Source organism: Brachycentrus maculatus, unplaced genomic scaffold (genome assembly GCF_059751285.1).
Source record: "Brachycentrus maculatus isolate JH-2025_06_01 unplaced genomic scaffold, ASM5975128v1 h1tg000033l, whole genome shotgun sequence".
NCBI classification, from domain to species: Eukaryota; Metazoa; Arthropoda; class Insecta; order Trichoptera; family Brachycentridae; genus Brachycentrus; species Brachycentrus maculatus.
Genome location: NW_028280787.1, coordinates 1590054 through 1610696, shown reverse-complemented (window position 1 = coordinate 1610696; position 20643 = coordinate 1590054). Strand labels below are relative to the sequence as shown.

At 38.7% G+C, this 20643-nt stretch overlaps 1 protein-coding gene across 1 annotated transcript in view; it reads left to right on the top strand.

Moving 5' to 3' along the window:
- LOC148312759 (apolipophorins-like) overlaps positions 1–20643 on the top strand; it is a 101922-nt gene that overhangs the window by 23938 nt on the left and 57341 nt on the right. Inside the window, exons 5-22 of the mRNA XM_088273676.1 lie at positions 748–897; positions 1872–2061; positions 2841–3004; positions 3841–3929; positions 4021–4186; positions 5934–6119; positions 6663–6815; positions 8068–8215; positions 8835–8955; positions 9564–9726; positions 10200–10403; positions 10697–10876; positions 12154–12341; positions 14627–14738; positions 14990–15132; positions 16103–16365; positions 18223–18498; positions 19738–20018. Of these exons, the coding sequence (XP_088129802.1) occupies positions 748–897; positions 1872–2061; positions 2841–3004; positions 3841–3929; positions 4021–4186; positions 5934–6119; positions 6663–6815; positions 8068–8215; positions 8835–8955; positions 9564–9726; positions 10200–10403; positions 10697–10876; positions 12154–12341; positions 14627–14738; positions 14990–15132; positions 16103–16365; positions 18223–18498; positions 19738–20018 (3177 nt within the window). The remainder of the gene's footprint in view (positions 1–747; positions 898–1871; positions 2062–2840; positions 3005–3840; positions 3930–4020; positions 4187–5933; positions 6120–6662; positions 6816–8067; positions 8216–8834; positions 8956–9563; positions 9727–10199; positions 10404–10696; positions 10877–12153; positions 12342–14626; positions 14739–14989; positions 15133–16102; positions 16366–18222; positions 18499–19737; positions 20019–20643) is intronic.

Sequence of the window (20643 nt, the reverse complement as noted above, 5' to 3'; positions counted from 1 at the left end):
TACATCTAGAAGGTCTGTCAGGAAGCCTAGTTGGTTCTGTATCAGATCTGGGAATGCGGTGGGACAGCTTTCAATATATGCATTTGTGAATTAGACAGCTGGAATAAACAAACAAATTGATAAAACGAACACAAATGTGTACCAACACTGGCGGCAGCCACTTGACGGATATCATCTTTTTCACTTAACAGAAAAAATTGCAAAGGTCCAAATGAAGATTTTCATCACATTTTTTTATTTATTTAGTAAACTGTTAATGAAAAACAAAATAATACGATTAATTTTACGCCACTATAAGTTTGTTTGTATTATAGCTGGTGTCACCACTTATGGCTATTGGTTTCGGGATCAGCTATTTTTATGCGACGTGTGGCCGCCTTTTTTTGTGATCAAGTGCTTGCTATCATTTTTGTTAATGTAAGGGACTAGTGCACAGAATGAAAACAAAATGATGTACTTATAGTTGGTTCGTTTATTGAAACAAATGCAAATTTACTCTAAATACTGAAATCAAATAATGAAAAATAAATTATAATATACAGATAACAGCTGATAACAGCTGTTCACCAATTAACTTAACATCTTCCGATATTATTTTCGACCTTCTTATTTTGCGCCACCCTGTACATCAAAAACGTCGTATAGTACTTTATTAAAATCAGAGCTGAATGAACAAGAAACAAAAGGAAAACACGCAAACACTGGTTTTCATCTAATCCGAATTTATAATATCACGAATTCTTTCAGGTTGATGTCTTTGGCATTTGCCCTACCACCTTCTCCGTGAACGAAGAAGGCCAGGGAGTCCTGGTTCGTAAGAATAGGGACCTCAACTTCTGCGCGCACAGAGAACAAGGAAGACAGGACCTTCTCACCTACATCTACAACCCCAACTCTGTAAGTATCCTTAAAAATGTCTTTCCCTTAGCACTTTCAAAGACAGGAGCCTGGATGAGGACCTATCCAACATCAGATCCGTGTTAGTTCAATAGGAACTCTCACAAGAGGACCACCTCTCATACACATATACCAATCAAACACATGTCGCTCACTCCTTTCAACGTCATATATTAAAAATTGTTAATTTTCAGTGGTGCATGTTTTCAGAATGCCCAGAAAATGTACTATATCCCAGCAAAAGCGGCAAATTTTTGACATAATATTTACTCGCTACAGGGCAGAAAGTATTGTTTTTGCATTTTGAAGAAAAGGTATTATTTAATTATTTTTTTAAATGTACTAAAAAACCTTCAGGTGTTACCTAAAAAGAACTGTTGCACAGTAAAAAGTTCAATAAGTGGCTTGATATTTATTTTTAATACATTTTATTATATTCTTAAACTTTCAAAACAATCTCCTTTGATTTGAAAAATTGTTGACAAAACGTGACCACCTGTGTTAAACCAATATGAAATCATAAAATCGCACCAAAACGTAACAATTTTATAAGCTAGAATTCCTGATTACTTAAAACCATTTATAATGGAAATGTAACGTTTTGGTGAGGACCTATACAAATGATACAACTAGCGAAGGACATTGGTACCATAAACCAAGCTAGGACACAAAATGCCGAACCCTCTTCTAGTGGAACGGAAGGCCCGTTGACGACAGTCAGCAGTCCGGCTTCTCCTGAGGAGTGCAACGTAGTTTCCTCCCAGCAATTAGCAAATACTGATAGGTTCCTGACAATCGATCGACAGTCTTTTACCAGACTTGGGAGTATGCAAGGGAGCTGGCAGCCTACAGAAGAGCCAGAAGGCGGCAGTTTGTGGACTCCATGTGCTCCACATAAAGATGTATTGATGAAACAACAAATGAATTGTTGCCACTTGTCACCACACTAATGAGATTTATCATTTTTTCTAAAGGAAATCAAGAATTCGCACATCCTGCAGTCATCTATGAGGGTCGATGCCGTCTTGAAGAACGGCATTGTGGAGAAGGTGGAAGCTCACGAAGACTACCTGTACCGGCCGTTCTCCGTTGGAGATGCGGGCGTCAAGGGTTCCGTGACCTCTAAGATGGTGCTCCGAGAAACGAACAAGGGATCTTTGCCCGGTAAGTCTAATGAAACGTAGCTCATATGTTGACTGAACGTCACACATCTGCCAAGAAACTGGGTAGAAGAACTAACTAACTTACCATCATGCAGCTTGGATGACGCTTAGCCTGCTGGGCTAGCTAGAAAGAATATAAAACCACTGGTGTAGCGTCTCTTCATCATTCCAGTCAGCTCAGTAGTATAGCTTTTCTCCATCCATCCAGTCAGTTTAGAAGTGTAGCCTGTCTTCATCTTTCCAGTCAGTTTAGTAGTGAAGCCGGTCTTCATACCAGTCTGGTTAGTAGCCTTAGAAGCCTCTATTCCTTATTCCAGTCAACTCAAAAGTGAGGACTTCAACATTCTTGGCAGCTAAGAAGTGAAGCCTCTCTTCATAATTTTAGTCAGCTAAGTAATGAAGCCTGCCTTCGTCATTCCTGTCAGCTTAGAAGTGAACCCTTTCTTCATCATTTCAGTCAGTTTAGTAGTGAAGCCGGTCTTCATTCTAGTCAGCTTAGTAGCCCTAGAAGCTTCTCTCTAATATTCCAGTCAGCTTAGAAGTGAAGCTTCTCTAAAGGGAAGCTGATAAATCATTTCAGCCTGTTTAGTAGTGAAGTCTCTCTTTATTATTTTAGTCAGCTTAGTAGTAAAGTCTCTCTTCGTTGTGTCAGTCAGATTATCACAGAAGCTTCTCTTCGTCATTCCAGTCATCTTACTATGACTAGCCTCTCTCTATCGGTATCCATACATAAAAATGTGTTACATCTTGCAAAGAAATCACACCATGTTTTTTTTCCAGCCAAATGCGTGGTGCCTAAATCGATCATCTTCGAGAATCCGCATCTTGTCAACACGGAGCACAGCAATGTCGCCAACCTGCTCCTGGCTCTCAATTCTGCCACCCAGTCTCTCAACACCTACGTGCACGACAAGTCCGCAGCAATCTTCGCCGATTTGATCAGGGTGAGTCTGAATACGACCTAACCACGTTTTGACGAATTATTGGCAACTAATTAACTCCATCTCTTCTCCGTCTTACTCCTCATTACCGAGGGTTGTGACTTTTGTTGAAGTAAAGACTCTTTTCCAGCTATCCCTTGACTGCACTTCACATAGCGTTCCAACCACTGAGGTGCCTGCTGCTGACTTAACTTAATTGGTCCATTGTGTGGGGATCTTCCTCTTTCTCTCTTCCCCTCCAGGCTACCAATAACAGCCAATCGATCCATGCAACATGTCCAAAGAAGTAATGAATCCGTCACATATAGACCAGAGTCAAGCCATCCAAGTGTAACTCCTGACGAATGGACTCGTCGGTGCGTCTAGCTGTCCATGGGAGCATGTGCCTCCAACACCACATTTCATATGCGTCAATTTTCACCTTTCTGCTGCTTTTAAGGTCCACGTTGAAACGTGGACCGCTGAAGCGGCACAGAGAAAAAATGGAGTGGACCAAACTCCTGACAAGCTTTATCGTGATGTTGTTACTCATACCCCGGTCTTTCCAAATTTTGTCTAGCTAGACATGGCCTCCGTAGTGTAATGATCAGCACGCTCGGCTACCGTACTGGAGGCCCCGGGTTCGATTCTCAGGGGGGGTTAAATAAATATAAGTGATTTTTTCACTCTTATACTTATTCCATATTACCTTGGACTGTTAACGATCAAGATAAAACTGCGTTTATATGATGCAGTGCCGTATGCACCATTGGAGTGCGGATAAGGGTTTGAATGAGACATGGCATTGGCAACAGTTCTTCACATAAAAGTTGTAAGAATGTTTTTTTCTTTCTTTTTAGGTGTTCCGAGTCTCCAGCAAGGACGATATCATGAAGGTTTATGAACAAATCAAGTCAGGATCAGCTGTGAAGGATAACAATTTGGCTAAGTATGTTACACTTATTCAACAATGTAGTCACATTTCTAATGCCTTTAAATTATTATTAAAAACATTTTTTTATTATTATTATTAATTGCAGAAAGGTATTCCTGGATGCCCTCTTCCGCGCTGGTACCGGGGACTCCATCGAAGTGTCCGTAGCACTGCTGCAGAAGAAGGAACTAACTCCACTACAGCAAAAGCTGGTCCTCATCTCCCTGGGAGCAGTCAGGCACGCTTCTTCCAGCTCACTCAAGGCCGCAACTGTAAGTAGAAATAATGGGATCTTCTTTATTCAATTGATTTATTTTCTATTAACATATAGTCCGCCTCCGTAGTGTAATGGTCAGCACGCTCGGCTACCGTTCTGGAAGTCCCGGGTTCGATTCCTAGGGGGGGTCAAATAAATATTAGTGATTTTTTCACTTTAATATTTATTCCATATTACCCTGGACTGGTACCTGAAGCGGAGGGCTGATCACCTTTTCTTCGTGTGTTAACAATCAAGATAACACTGCTTTTATATGACGCAGTGCCCTATGCACCATTCGGGTGCGGATAAGGGTTTGAATGAATGAACATATCGTAGTCGTACAGGAGAAAGTGACCAACTAACAAAACGTAAAATGTTCAGGAGGGCCATTTCAGTCACTTTTGCTTGGCAACAAAATGAACATCAATACAATTAGTCATGTTTAACAAGTCAATACATAATTGTTGGGTAATATATCCAAAATTAAACAAGGTTTATTTGGTTGAATTCTACATTTATTTATATATATGTTAATACGTGACGCGTTTCGTCTTCTTAGGACATTACTGACTAAAAATATTTCCAAAATGTCCTTATATACCAACAATAATTGCTATTATTAGGTCTAGGAGTACATATAATGGTGGGTACATGTAATCACTAGAACTTCACTAGAGACATCTATTGGTGAGATGAAAGGAAGCGTTTTATTGAGCAGAAACTCTTTTATTAGTATGTGAGGCCGTCATCTTCAATGAGATGTCAAAAAATAATATGAAAATAACTCCTGTAATTGGAGATAATCCAGATTTTGTGAACAAGTATTTGGACACACTCAAAATGTTGTACTTTCATCCTATTCAGTTTTTTTAAACGTGCCTGGACTATTTTCAAAAGTGGAAACACTGTTGGGATAAGTGTGTGCGTCAGGGAAGTGAATATTTTGAAGGGGACAAGTTTTGAAGGGGACAATATTTACCTTTTGGTACAATTCGTTTTATGACGTTAGTCTACGTATTAATTAAACAGGCCAAGTGAGTCTGTATTAGGGATAATTGAAAATATTATGAAGAGTTCTTTAAAAATGTATGGAGATGTGGAGTGAATGCTAACGAGAGAAAGTCTAAGAAAGTATAAGAACGTCATAAATAAAAAAAATCATCGATTTTCAGTTGTGCATGTTTTCGAAATGCCCAGATTACTATATCCCAGCAAAAGAGGCAAATTTTTAACTTAATATTTACCCGCTACAGGGCAGAAAGTGTTGTTTTTGCATTTTGAATAAAAGGTAGTGTTTAATTATTTTTTTAAAATATACTAAATATTTTCAAATTGAGAAAAAACCTGCAGGTTTTACCTAAAAAGATCTGTTGCGCAGTAAAAAGTTCAATAAGTGGCTTGATATTCATTTTTAATACATTGTATTATATTTTTAAACCTTAAAAACGTTCTCCTGTTTTTTTATTTGTGACGTTCTTGAAAGGAGTGAGCGATATGGAAAATGTAAGCAAGAAAATAGAACTAGAATGGTCAAAAAAGACGATCAGATCAATCAGAACTTAAAATCTGGTAGTGTCAAAAGTCTGCGTGATCGGAGGACATGTATGTATGATTAGATGTATAGATGTGAATGAAGCTAGGAGTGTATGTCAGGACAGAAAAGTATGGCTTTCCATCCTCTGTACCTATGATGGTAATAGTAATAATTGTAGTAGTAGTAGTAGCCAAGTATTTTTAAATGAATTTTTTTATATATCCAGGCTCTTCTGGACAACTCTGGGCTTCCCAATGATGTCTTCCTTGGAGTGGGAGCCCTGGCTGGTGCATACTGCCGGGAGCACAAGTGCCATGGAAGTCCATCTGACGCTGGAGTCGTCGCCCTCACCAACAAGCTGGCGTCCAAGCTCGGAGACTGCAAGGCTGCCAGCAAGAAGGCCGAAGACATGGTAAGCCATTGAAAGTTGTACCACCGCATTCCCAGATCCGATACAGAAATATCCAAGAAGACCGAGAAGAAGGCACAACAATACGGCGGCTCCACTTTTCCCCCTTCAGACTCAGCCGTTTGACGACGGTTTTCTTTAATTTTTTTATTATTATAATCCATATCTGTATAAGCGCCCTTGAGGTGGTATTTTAAGAATAATGCTATGTAAATCATCCAAGATCATTACTAGTTAGGCTTTCTAGGCACCCTGGACTGGTACCTGAAGCGGAAGGCTGATCACCTTTCCTTCATGTGTTAACGATCAAGATAATACTGCGTTTATATGCAGCGCCCTATGCATCATTGGGGTGCTAATAAGGGTTTGAAAAAGGCTTCCTGACAGATCTTCTCTTGCAAAAGCATTTTTTTGTTGGTTGTTTAATGAACCAAGTTGCGACAGTTATAGAAAATGTAAATCAAAATTAAACCCCATTTTACTGTGAATTTATGTTATGTAATGCAGATGAGGGTAGAAAAGACACTGAGTTTGTTTTTTTTTCAGATTGTGTATGCTCTGAAAGGACTGCGAAACATCCGTCACTTGGAGGACTCTGTCGTCGACAAGCTAGCCAACTGCGCATCTGACAAGCACGTCCGCCAACGTGTCCGCGTTGCGGCTCTTGAAACATTCTCTGCCGACGCCTGCATCGCCAAGGTATGAATGAAGCAATGCAATGCCTCCTGTATTGTTATGACCAGCATACCAATCAAAATAATACACTGACCTTATCAACACACCAATCAAAATACTCACCAACTAAACCCATACAGTAATCAAAACACTCCAACCAAATTAACAAACTAACTAAAACACTTACCAAGTAAAACACTCATCACTCAAAACACTCACAAACTTTGGTTGGTGTGTGTTTTGACACACGCCAACCAAATCTGCAAAATAACTAAAAACTCACCAATCAAAACACACACCAACCAAATCAGTAAAGTATCTAAAAAAACTCACCAATAAATACACTCAACAAGCAAATTAACACCGTAACCAAAACACTCACCAACCAAATCAACAAACTAAAAACTCACCAATCAAAACACACACCAACCAAATCAATAAAGTATCTAAAAAAACTCACCAATAAATACACTCAACAAGCAAATTAACACAGTAACCAAAACACTCACCAACCAAATCAACAAACTAACTAAAAACTCACCAATCAAAACACACACCAACCAAATCAACAAACTAACTAAAAACTCACCAATCAAAACACACACCAACCAAATCAGCAAACTAACTAAAAACTCACCAATCAAAACACACACCAACCAAATCAACAAACTAACTAAAAACTCACCAATCAAAACACACCAACCAAATCAGCAAACTAACTAAAAACTCATCAATCAAAACACACACCAACCAAATCAACAAACTAACTAAAAACTCACCAATCAAAACACACACCAACCAAATCGACAAACTAACTAAAAACTGACCAATCTAAACACACACCAACCAAATCAACAAACTAACTAAAAACTGACCAATCTAAACACACATCAACCAAATCAACAAACTAACTAAAAACTGACCAATCTAAACACACACCAACCAAATCAACAAACTAACTAAAAACTGACCAATCTAAACACACATCAACCAAATCAACAAACTAACTAAAAACTGACCAATCTAAACACACATCAACCAAATCAACAAACTTACTAAAACACTCACCAACCAAAACAGTGATCTACTAAATCAGTACGCCAACATAATACACCAACCATATCAATATGCCAATAAAATCCACACACAACCTTAATGAATCAACCAACTCTCGTATTACGATGTGGTATCTCTAGCACTTGATTTCATCTTGATTTGTCTCTAAAACATATATTCTCAAAAAAGGCAAACATTTAAATTATGTTTGATTTTCCAGTTGAAGACCACTGCCCTGAACATCATGAAAGACAAGCAGCAGGACTCCGAAGTGAGGATCAAGGCATACCTGGCTCTTCTGGAGTGCCCTGACGCCAAGGTCGCCGGTGAAATCAAGTCTCTGCTAGACGTTGAACAGATAAACCAAGGTATGAAATAAATACTCCATCCGCTATCTTGCCTCAAAATATCACCTGTGACCATTGAAAGCTGTCCCAACCACATTTCAGGATATGATGCAGAAGCTTCTAGTCTCCCTGATAGACCTCTCTTGCAAAGCAATATCATTTTATGATCTTACTGCCAATCTAAATAAATACCGTGGAACATTATTGTAGACCAAATACAGATTAATTTTTTTTGTACTGGGTTCAAGTAACACATCAAAGTTCAAGTAGCCCCGTTCTACGGTACAAGTTTGTAAAACCACCACCAAGTTTCTAGAAGGGCTGGGGCACTTCTAGAAACTTTTCACTGCCTACACTGGGGTGTAGGCAGTGAAAAGGATTAGTACTGTAGTTAGTTAGTTAGTTCAGATAGTCAGCTAGATCCGATTCCAACCCGACATTGACCGTTACACAGTCGCCTCCATAACCCCGGCCAGTACTGCAGATAGACACGGAACAGTGCCAAGGCATTCGCAGAAAATCTTCAGTCATCTCATTTCCCACTCAACCATTATTCATCAACATTCTATTACGGATCCCTTTTTGCCATGTTTTTTCATCTGTGATCATTTTGTTCACTTGTTTTCCTTATTCTTGACAGTTGGGTCATTCATCACCTCATCTCTCCGCAACATCATGGCGTCGACCAACCCCGCCAGGCAAGCTGCCAAGGAACACTTTGGGTCCATCAAGATAACCAGGAAATTCCCATTGGATGTCAGGTAAATCATTACCAACCTCAAAAATGGTTTATAATACTTTTTGCTTATACATAGGTGTCTCAGCTTGACATGAAGCAACTGTCGTTTGTGTGAAAGAAGATGGAGGTCTGAGAACATCCCAGGGCTTACGACCTGACTGGTTTAAATGATTGCTTTATACACTAGCGTAACAAAATTTTGACCCATTAAAAAAAAATAATAACCTGCAAAGCTTCTATTGTAGAAGCTGGTCTGTAGGTATAGTAAGGATAGGGAAGGTAAATGTGAAAAATACGTCATAAACACACAGACCTATTGAAAATAAATATTTCTTGAATTAATTTTGCAACTGGCGGGAATCGAACCCGCGGCGCCCATTCGCAGTCGAGCGTCTACCCAACTACGCCACAGCACCTTTCAAACATTCAACATTCATATTGCAGTTATTTTGAATGATATACTTGTATATGTGCGCCGTTGTTGGATTCCTTTTGCATTTAAGTTATGATTTCGATAGATGTGGTATATATTTTGCCTGACAGTTGAGAATTTGTGAAGTGTATAGTTTTCTCCAATTGGACATCACTGTATTTTTGACAGTAATACAATTTGTGTTCTTTCGTTTGCAGACGTTACTCCCAGAACTACGAACTGAGCTACGAAGTGGAGACCCTCGGGGTGGGATCTGTTGCTGAAGCCAACATCATCTATTCGCAGGACTCCTTCCTTCCCCGCTCTGCCAACTTGAACCTGACTGCTGAGATCTTCGGAAGGGAAATCAACCTTATTGAGGTGATTATCCATCTACTACTACTACTATTACCATCACGCCATTAGGCAGGCGACTCCAGCGTCAGATGGACTTCCATGGCACTTGTGCTCCCGGCAGTATGCACCAGCCAGGGCTCCCACTCCAAGGAATAAGTCATTGGGAAGCCCAGAGTTGTCCAAAAGAGCCTGGATATAATAAAAAAATCATTTAAAAATACTTCGCTTCTACTTCTACAACTACTACTAGTACAACTACAAGCAGAGAGGATGGAAAGCCATACTTTTCTGTCCTTTTCTGTCTCGCCTCCTTCACATCCATACATCTAGCCATACATGCCCTCCGATAACGCGGACTTTTGACACTGCCAGATTTTAGGTTCTGATTGATCTGATCGTGCCAAGTCTTTATCGGTCGTCCTCGTTCTGTTTCCCCTCTCACATTCGTCACATATATTTTCTTAGTCATGTGTGTATATTTTTTCTTTCTTTTCTAGTTGGGTATGCGTCAAGGCAACTTGGACCGGGTCATCGAAGAGTATTTGGGACCGCACGGAGTCCTTAAGACCCAAACTCCTCAGGAGACCTTCAACCAGGTCAAGAGGACCGGCACCAGCATCTTGGAGAAGTTCCAGAAGCGCATGAAGGGCACCAAGTCCAAGAGGGACGTCTACTTGCAGATGGCCGAACTCGGAAAGAAGGTACAATTTGACACTTTTTACTCAGTCTCCAGAAAAGACTCGTGAGTTACCTTCATGAGTTAACGATCAAGAAAACACTGCCTTTTTATGATGCAGTGCCCTATGCACCATTAGGGTGCGGATGAGGGGTTTGAAGTTGAAGAAGATGAAATATTCTTTAATTGACACCATTTTCTTCTTCATCTATGTTGCAATATCAATATAAATAGCTCCACTTAACAGACCCAGATTTGTCAGCAAATATTTGAACATACTCAAAATATTGTGTTTCTAATTATTTATTTATTTTCTAGTTGAAGACTGATGTGCAGTCGTACCGCGGGAACCTGGACATGGACGTCTTCGTGAAACTCTTTGGCACTGAAAGCATCTTCTTGTCCCTTGGAGATGACCAGCATACCTCCATCGAGACCATGATCGACCGAGTGTTCGATTTCCTGGATTCTGGAATGTCTGACGCTAAACAGTTCTCAGTAAGTGTCTCGATTTTAAAATTCTCTGTTGTTCTCTGTTGTATGCGACTCTCTTCCAGTATAGTACGTCACTTATATATATATATATATATATATATATATATATATATATATATATATATATATATATATATATATATATATATATATATATATTACTTACTTACAACCCTTATCCGCACCCAATGGTGCATAGGGCACTGCATTGAATTGAAGCAGTGTTTTATTGATCATTACTTACATGAAGGCAAGGTGACCACTCTCGCGCTTCAGGAACCAGTCCAGGGTAATATTAAATAAATATTACAGTGTAAAATCACTAATATTTATTTTCACCCCCTTGGGAATCGAACCCGGGACCTCCAGCACGGTAGCTAAACACGCTGACCATTACACCACGGAGGCGGATATATATATTTTTTTTTTGCAGAGACCCGCCAAGCCACCTTAGAGTTCTTTTTTAATAAGTTTTTATTTTATTGTTTTTAACGATTTTAACCTAATATACACACAAAAAAGAGAGAAAAATTAAGAATAGATAAACATTTTACAATTTTCATAAAATAAACTCTTGATCTTGTCGGTGGAGTTCTTTTTTAAAACATTTTTTATTGTTTTTAACGATTTTAACCTTATATACACACAAAAAAGAGAGAAAAATTAAGAATATAAACATTTTACAATTTTCATAAAATTAACTCTTGATCATTTACCCATTCCTTTATTTTGCCTTTATTTCATATTTTATTATGACCTCTAACATCCGTCGGCAACAAATTAAACATGTTCGGAACGATATATTGCAGTGTTGGACTCCCATATTTACTGTTAATTCTTGGGACTATCAAACCTTCGTTGTGCGTAAATCATGTATCATGGTTGTGTACTAAAAGATTTCAATATTTTCATATAAGTCATGGTATAAATAAGTCATGGTATTTTAGGGAATATTTTTTGCCTTTAATTTTGTTATTGTCCACCTCCGTAGTGTAATGGTCAGCATGCTCGCCTACCGTTCTGGAGGTCCCGGGTTCGATTCCCAAAGGGGGTAAAATAAATATAAGTGATTTTTTCACTGTCATATTTATTCAATATTACCCTGGACTGGTACCTGAAGCGGAGGGCTGATCACCTTTCCTTCATGTGTAATCGATCGAGATAACACTGCGTTTATATGAAGCAGTGCCCTATGCACCATTGGGGTGCGGTAAGGGATTTATTATTATTATTATTATTTATAATTTTGTTATTAACAGTATGTTATATTATTTTTCCAGCATGAGCTCCGGCACCACATTTTGTTCCTGGACATGGAACTCGCCTATCCATCCGCTTGTGGTTTGGGACTGAAGCTGAACCTCGAAGGAGCCGCCACTTCCAAGTTGGAGGTCGGAGGAAACCTGGATGTCAAGAAAATCTTCAAGGACCCTAAGAACGCACGCGTAGAACTCAAGGTGGTTCCAAGGTAGACTACGAATTTCAATGTTATTATAAAATTTCTGCTCTAGCCTATGACACCCTCGTACAAAGCTAAGAATAGCAAAAAAACTTTCTGAAATTCAGTTAGTTTTATACTGCAAAACACATGGTTTACGTATTGTCTAGCCGTTCATTTCCCTCATGGTAAAAAAAGTACTCTAGCTTCCTTTAGTTGACAGCGTCTTTTCTCATGCGTCTTAAAACATGTTATATTTTGGAACTCTCCTAACCCATGATATTTTGGAACTCTCTTAACCCATGATATTTTGGAACTCTCCTAACCCATGATATTTTGGAACTCTCCTAACCCGTGAAATTTTGGAACTCTCCTAACCCATGATATTTTGGAACTCTCTTAACCCATGATATTTTGGAACTCTCCTAACCCATGATATTTTGGAAATCTCCTAACCCGTGATATTTTGAGAATCTCCAAACCCATGATATTTTGGAACTCTCCTAATCCGTAAAATTTTGGAACTCTCCTAACCCGTGATATTTTTTAATTCTCCTAACCCATGATATTTTGGAACTCTCCTAACCCATGATATTTTGGAACTCTCTTAACCCATGATATTTTGGAACTCTCCTAACCCATGATATTTTGGAACTCTCCTAACCCGTGATATTTTGAGAATCTCCAAACCCATGATATTTTGGAACTCTCCTAATCCGTGAAATTTTGGAACTCTCCTAACCCGTGATATTTTTTAATTCTCCTAACCCATGATATTTTGGAACTCTCCTAACCCATGATATTTTGGAACTCTCCTAACCCATGATATTTTGGAACTCTCCTAACCCATGATATTTTGGAGCTCTCTTAACCCATGATATTTTGGAACTCTCTTTCTTAACCCATGATATTTTGGAACTCTCTTAACCCATGATATTTTGGAATTCTCCTAACCCACGATATTTTGGAACTCTCTTAACCCATGATATTTTGGAACTCTCCTAACCCATGATATTTTGGAACTCTCCTAACCCGTGATATTTTGGAATTCTCCTAACCCACGATATTTTGGAACTCTCTTAACCCATGATATTTTGGAACTCTCCTAACCCATGATATTTTGGAACTCTCCTAACCCATGATATTTTGGAACTCTCCTAACCCGTGTAATTTTGGAACTCTCCTAACCCGTGATATTTTTTAATTCTCCTAACCCATGATATTTTGGAACTCTCCTAATCCGTGATATTTTGGGACTCTCCTAACCCGTGATATTTTGACCAATCTTCTATAGTACTACATTTGGAATGCTTCAATCTTCTTTGTGGTAGCTTGGCTGAGAGTCTGATTACCGATTTGACTCTGATATGTAGTGATGGATCCACGTTTCATCCATTGTTACATACCACATGAAAAATCCTTTTGCTTGCACTCAAACAGCTCTAAATAGTGCTTTGAATTGCTCTAATCGAGCAAAGAGAGTGCCCACATGGAACAGAGCTTTTTCATAGACAAAGGTTGATGCAAAATGATGAATGAAGAACCTTCTGATATTTTATTGGTATCACCTTTTCCAGCCAACTTTTATTTATTTATTTTTCAAAACATATTACATACACAAGTCATATATATATATATATATATATATATATATATATATATATATATATATATATATATATATATATATATATATATATATAATATTCCCGATGAGTCATTTCTATTTCTCATTTTGGGACATGAGATTTAGGTTAACAAGACTGGAACACAAAAGGAACAAAAAAGATTTAAAAAATAACCAAAACTAATACATGGCAAAATATAAAAACAAAAAACAGGTATAATAAATAGGCACAAGAAGCATATTTAAAAGAAATAAATGAGAAAAACATAAGGTAAGAAGCATATTTAAAATAAACAAATGAGAAAATATAACAAATGATGAAATATAAAAAACATAAGGTAAAAACAAAATAAGAAAATATGACTAAACATTAGATAGACCAAACTATTTTGTGGACTTTTTAGTCATCCTACAAGCTTGACCAGTACTAAAGAGTAGGTACTCTACCTTATTAAGCAGTACCTACCTTATCTTACTACTCCTTAGTAGAGGTGGATGGTAAGATAAGGTAGGAACTGCATAATAAGGTAGGGTAGGTACTGGTCAAGCTTGTAGGATGACTAAAAAGTCCACAAAATAGTTTGGTCTACAAAAGGTCCACAAAAAAGATCACAAAATACCTTGGTTTAAAATTATCCATCACACTGAACTGAGGAATATGTGGTTTAAAATGATTGGTTTTCCACAGCGCCAACATCAAGGTATCAGGAACACTGTCCATCGATGCTGATGTCATTGTTAACGGACTGAAAGTGGTTGCTACTCTTCACACGTCAACTGGATCCCATCTTATCTTCAAAGTAAGTACAACTTCAAGTTTTTTAGCATCTAACCATGGATGAAGAAGAATATGGAAGTCTGGGTATATATGTATACAAGGCTTATGATCTGCATTGCATACAAATAAAATGGTCTCTGCCAAATTAAAGCTTTTCTAAGATAGCTGTTGTGAACTCATTATCATGAGATTTATCAATATATCTAAGAGTTAAAAACTTAACTAGCTTCCTTTGATGAAACTTGATGACACAGTTAGCTGGTATTGTTTCAGACGCTGGACGGCGGTTTCGACATGCAGCTCGGGCTTCCGGTCGAGAAGCAGGAACTGGTGACAGCCACCAATGAGATCTTCTTCTACAAGAGAGAAAAAGGGCAGCAAGATGTGGAGACCAAGGTGGAATTCGACACTGGAAAGTAAGTACATATTGACAGCTGTCCCACCGCATTCCCAGATCTAATACAGAAGCATCTAGGTTTCCTGACAGACCTTCTAGATGTATATCTAACAATAGTTAGTTGTACATATTGAAAGCTGTCCCACCGCATTCCCAGATCTGATACAGAAGCATCTAGGCTTCCTGACAGACCTTCTAGATGTATATCTAACAATAGTTAGTTGTACATATTGAAAGCTGTCCCACCGCATTCCCAGATCTGATACAGAAGCATCTAGGCTTCCTGACAGACCTTCTAGATGTATATCTAACAATAGTTAGTTGTACATATTGAAAGCTGTCCCACCGCATTCCCAGATCTGATACAGAAGCATCTAGGCTTCCTGACAGACCTTCTAGATGTATATCTAACAATAGTTAGTTGTACATATTGAAAGCTGTCCCACCGCATTCCCAGATCTGATACAGAAGCATCTAGGCTTCCTGACAGACCTTCTAGATGTATATCTAACAATAGTTAGTTGTACATATTGAAAGCTGTCCCACCGCATTCCCAGATCTGATATAGAAGCATCTAGGCTTCCTGACAGACCCTCTCTTGCAAAGCAATTCTTTTTAACCCTTATCCGCACCCAATGGTGCTGCATTGAGCACTGCATTGTATAGAAAGTAATGTTATCTTACTTTCTTTACAATATACTTTATTAAAAACACGAAAGGAAGGTGATCTACCCTGTCTAAGATAAAGAAAGGTGTATTGTGATGGTTTGGACATGCGAAATAAATGAGTGATGCAAGAACGATAAAAGTAAAATGGGGTATATTTTATTCTCCGTCTTACTCCTCATTACTAAGGGTTGTGACCCTTTTGGAAGCAATGACTCTTCTCCAGTTATCCCTTGACTGCGCTGCACGTAGCGCTCCAACCACCGAGGTGCCTGCTGCTGTCTTAAAAAAAAGTTCTATATTAAGACTTGTTTCTCTTTCAGCTGGAAACAGTACTCCGCTTGCTTCGACCAGCTGCAGTCTTCTACTGGTCTGACCTTCTGCGGGGAGCTGTCAGCACCCTGGAATGACGTCACCAACAAGGGCAAGGGAGGTCCTGTCACCATCGGACCTACTTTCCCTCTCAATGGACAAGCCAAGTTCGCGCTATCGGTGGAGAAAGACCACCTCAGCGGATTCCATCTGCACGGACAGAAGAGCGCCAAGGGAGGAATGCAGCGCTACGAAATCAATCTGGAAGCTGAAGGTATTTTATTATTTTTTCTTTCTTTATTTTAAATTCTTTTGCATTACATAAACATAAATTCAAATAAAAAATATATATAAAAATGAATACAAAAAAAGATCCCACAAAGGCATGGCCTGTGTGTGGGTATACAATATAATTTTGTCATAGTAAAGGGTATAAGGGTATAGGTTTTATAAGTAGAACTAGAATAATAGTGTTAATATAAAACACAAAAAATACTTGACTCTCAGAAAACAATTTTTTTTATTTTTAATAGAATTAAAAACTTAAAAGCATTAAAAAGATAAAAAAGTAAAAAGTAAAAAGCTGGCGGGCATGTACTACAAGAAAAAGCAGCTTAAATCTGTCTCTTCTAAAAATAATCTAAGCAAATTTTTAAATTAACACAAACTTAGGGAATTGACATCTAACAAATAGTCTTTATGTAAGTTAAATTTAAAATATTAAAGTTAAACAGTTTTGGAGCTATGAAAAATGAGTGTCTTTGCGCAAGTCTGGATTTACAAAAAGGGATTTGTAATAAAATATTAATTCTTTGGCTAGATCTATTATTATTTTTAGGAAATAAATGTTGGCGCATAAAAACATATTTTAGACACTGTTAAATCTTATCACCCATCTTTCTGAACACCCAATGCAGGAGTACCACTTCACTGGCTGTTGAATTGCTAAGTTCTGGTCTCTCTCTTGAGACTGTAAACAACGTAAAACAACTAATGATTGACATTTTGAGTATGTCCAAATACTTGTTCACAAATCTGGATTATCTCCAATTATAGGAGTATTTTTCATATTATTTCCCAACATCTCATCAAAGATGAAGAAGAATAGATTTCTCACCAATAGATGTCTCTAGTGAAGTTCTAGTGATTCAAGAACAATGTTTCAAAATTGGTTCAAATATATAGAACTTCCAAGAATTTGAGTAGTGTGGTCGTAATAATGGGTGGAATTGGTGAATGTTACATGTGTGTAAAATGATCACTTAAACCCAGAATGCCCAGACTTCCATAACCTTCTTCATCTTTGATGAGATGTCAGAAAAAAATATGAAGTACATGTTTCAGCTAATGAAAATGAATAGCTTTCGCAAGAATCTTCCAGTTGATGCTGTCCTTCAATTGATAAATGCGTTTTTATTTTCTAAAATCTATGGTATAGACAGATGTACCAAACAGTAAAACGTCTCGACTGCAATCAGTTTAAAATGCTGTAGCGAGACTGATTTTTGGAATTTCTAAATTCATGTATTTGAAACGTTTTTACTTAATTCTTTTTCTTCTTGGTGAACACCTAGTGGCCTGTTTTTAAAAGGGATTAGCCTTCTGTTTTGTCGATTCTCAGCTGACCATTCATCTCTTTGATGGTCCCGGGCGCGCAATGCAATGTGGGGGAGTCTGGATAGATCCATTCTCCTCACATGCGCATACCATAGTCTCCTGCGTTGCCTTCCCCACCTAACGACATCTTCCATCTCGCATATTTCTCTTATCCTGGTGTCTCTTATTCTATTTCGTGGACTCTTGCCAGATATGCTCCTTGGCTTCTTCATTTCTGGCTTTTTTGCTACTGTATATAAAACTGTCCGCCTCCGTAGCGTAATGGTCAGCACGCTCGGCTACCGTTCTAGAGGTCCGGGGTTCAATTCCCAAGGAGGGTAAAATAAATAAAGGTGATTTTTTCACTGTAATATTTATTCATTATTACCCTGGACTGGTACCTGAAGCGGAGGGCTGATCACCTTTCGTTCATGTGTTAATGATCAAGATAACACTGCATTATATGACACAGTGCCCTATGCATCATTGGGGTGCGGATAAGGGTTTCAAATATAAAACTGAGATTACTTTTCAGGCGCCAAGAAGAACCGCAAGGTGACCTTCTCAGTCGACGTCTCCGCCGTTCCGGAGCTGTACTCCATGAAGGCGGTGATGAACTCGCCACAGAAGTACCTGGAAGCCAGTGCGGCCCTGACCAACAACGCACGCGAGAAGACCATATCGGCGGGAGTCAAGTACGACAAGGAGGCATATACTTTCAAGGCCGGAGTAATGCAGCAGAACCAAAATACTTATAAACCAGTGCTGGAGTACAAACTGCCCAACGGTCAGAACCCAATCAGCGTAGACGGTAAGCAGCATTTCTTTATTCTTCTTTTTCAGCCTTCGGTCCTTCACTGCTGGATATAGGCCTCTTCCATATCACAACATTTTGAGTGTGTCCAAATACTTGTTCACAAAATCTGGATTATCTCCAATTACAGGAGTTATTCTCATATTATTTTTAGACATCTCATCAAAGATGAAGAAAAATATGTAAATGATATTTTCTGGCGTTTCTCATGTGTGTGATTATAATCCAGGATTCGGACCTCACATACTAATAAAGGAGTTTCTGCTCAGTAAAAAGCTTCTTTTCATCTCACCAATAGGTGTCTCTAGTGTAGTTCTAGTGATTCAAGAACAATGTTCCAAAATTGGTTCACATATATAGAGCTTCCAAGAATTTGAGTAGTGTAGTTATCAATAATGGGTAGAATTGGTGAATGTTACACGTGTGTAAAGTGATCACCTAAACCAGCTTCCATATTCTTCTTTATCTTTGATGAGATGTCAAAACATAACACTCTTCCATATCCTTCCATCGGTGCTGCTCGCAGCTAATTTTTACCCCCCACAGCGGCTGTGTCATCGGACCATCTTTTTTGGGGTCTTCCAACGCTTCTCTTACTCTCCCAAGGTCTCCAACTTAAAATTTTAGGGGTTTGTCTTGTGGGGTCTTGTCTTTCAACATGTTTTGCCCATGTCCTACCACCCGTTTTGCCCATGATGCCACTTCTCGTGAGAATTCCTTATGAACTAACACGGATTCGATGTCGGATAGGTCCTCACCCAATGCGCCTCCAGCTGTTGTCCTTGAAAACTAAAATGGGAGCATGGCATCAACAGGTGAGGGACATCTTGAGGTGTCTCATCATCACATGTACAGCTTTTGATCTTGGAGATCTTGAAACGATGCACTTCTTCTTCTTCTTCTTCTTTTTGTAGATCCTAGGGATGTGCCTGTTTGTGCCTCCGCATGTCGCTCTTGGGATGTTGACTCCCAGCTGTCTTTCCATCTTTTCAGACGTCTGCCTGGTGGTCTGCGTCCTTCAGGGTTACCTTGAAGGGCGATACGTGGAAGTTTGTCATCTGACATTCTGTTTATATGTTCATTCCAGTATCGCCTTCATTGTCGTCCCCACTTCACGATATCCTCCGTAGCTCGAAACGATGCAGGTAGCTCATGAACCCACGGTGACCTGTTAGGATTTGAGTGAGCTCAAAGTCAGGTTTTTGCAATCTCCTAATTCAATCTGATTTTTTTCAGGTACCATCACTTACCATTCAAGCGGCCCAACCAAGAAGTTCACCTTCAACGAGATCTGCGTCACCATGTCCAAGGACAAGGCCTTCCTGAACGGCTTCGTCCAGTCCGACGGTGAAGGTTACAGCACCGACTTGAAGCTCCGGGTCGGAGAACAGACCGCCTCGTTCGCCGGCGACATCAAGACTGGAGAGACCACCAAAGGCAAGGCGGAGTTCCACAACAACCTCAATCCGGCCGTGGACTTCCTGGTCAAGGTGGAACGCGTCATGAAGAGCGATGTCGTGAGTGATTTTGATTTTCGCAACATTTCAAACTAATCTAGAATTATACTACATGAATGACTGCTTATTGGTCATATCGCTCACTCCTTTCAACAACGTCATATATCAAAATTCGAAAATTTTCAGTTGTGCATGTTTTCGGAATGCCTAGAAAATGTACTATATCCCAGCAAAAGCGGCATATTTTTCACTTTATATTTACCCGCTACAGGGCAGAAAGTGTTGTTTTTGCATTTTGAAGAAAAGGTATTGTTTAATTAATTTTTTAAAAATACTAAATATTTTTCAAATGGAGAAAAAACATTCGGGTTTTACCTAAAAATATCAGTTGCACAGTAAAAAGATCAATAAGTGGCTTGATATTTATTTTTAATACATTTCATTATATTTTTAAACATTAAAAATGATCTCCTGAAAAATCAAGTTTTTTTTTATATATGACGTTGTTGAAAGGAATGAGGGTTATGGTGAATGCCTCCTAAAACGAGAATTGTTATTTTAGGAAGTATGTTTTGAAAGGTTGTTTAATTTAACTTTCATTAAGAACAATGTCGTGAGTGATTTTGATTTTGGCAACATTTTAAACTAATCTAGAATGAATGACTGCTTATTGGTCATATGGTAA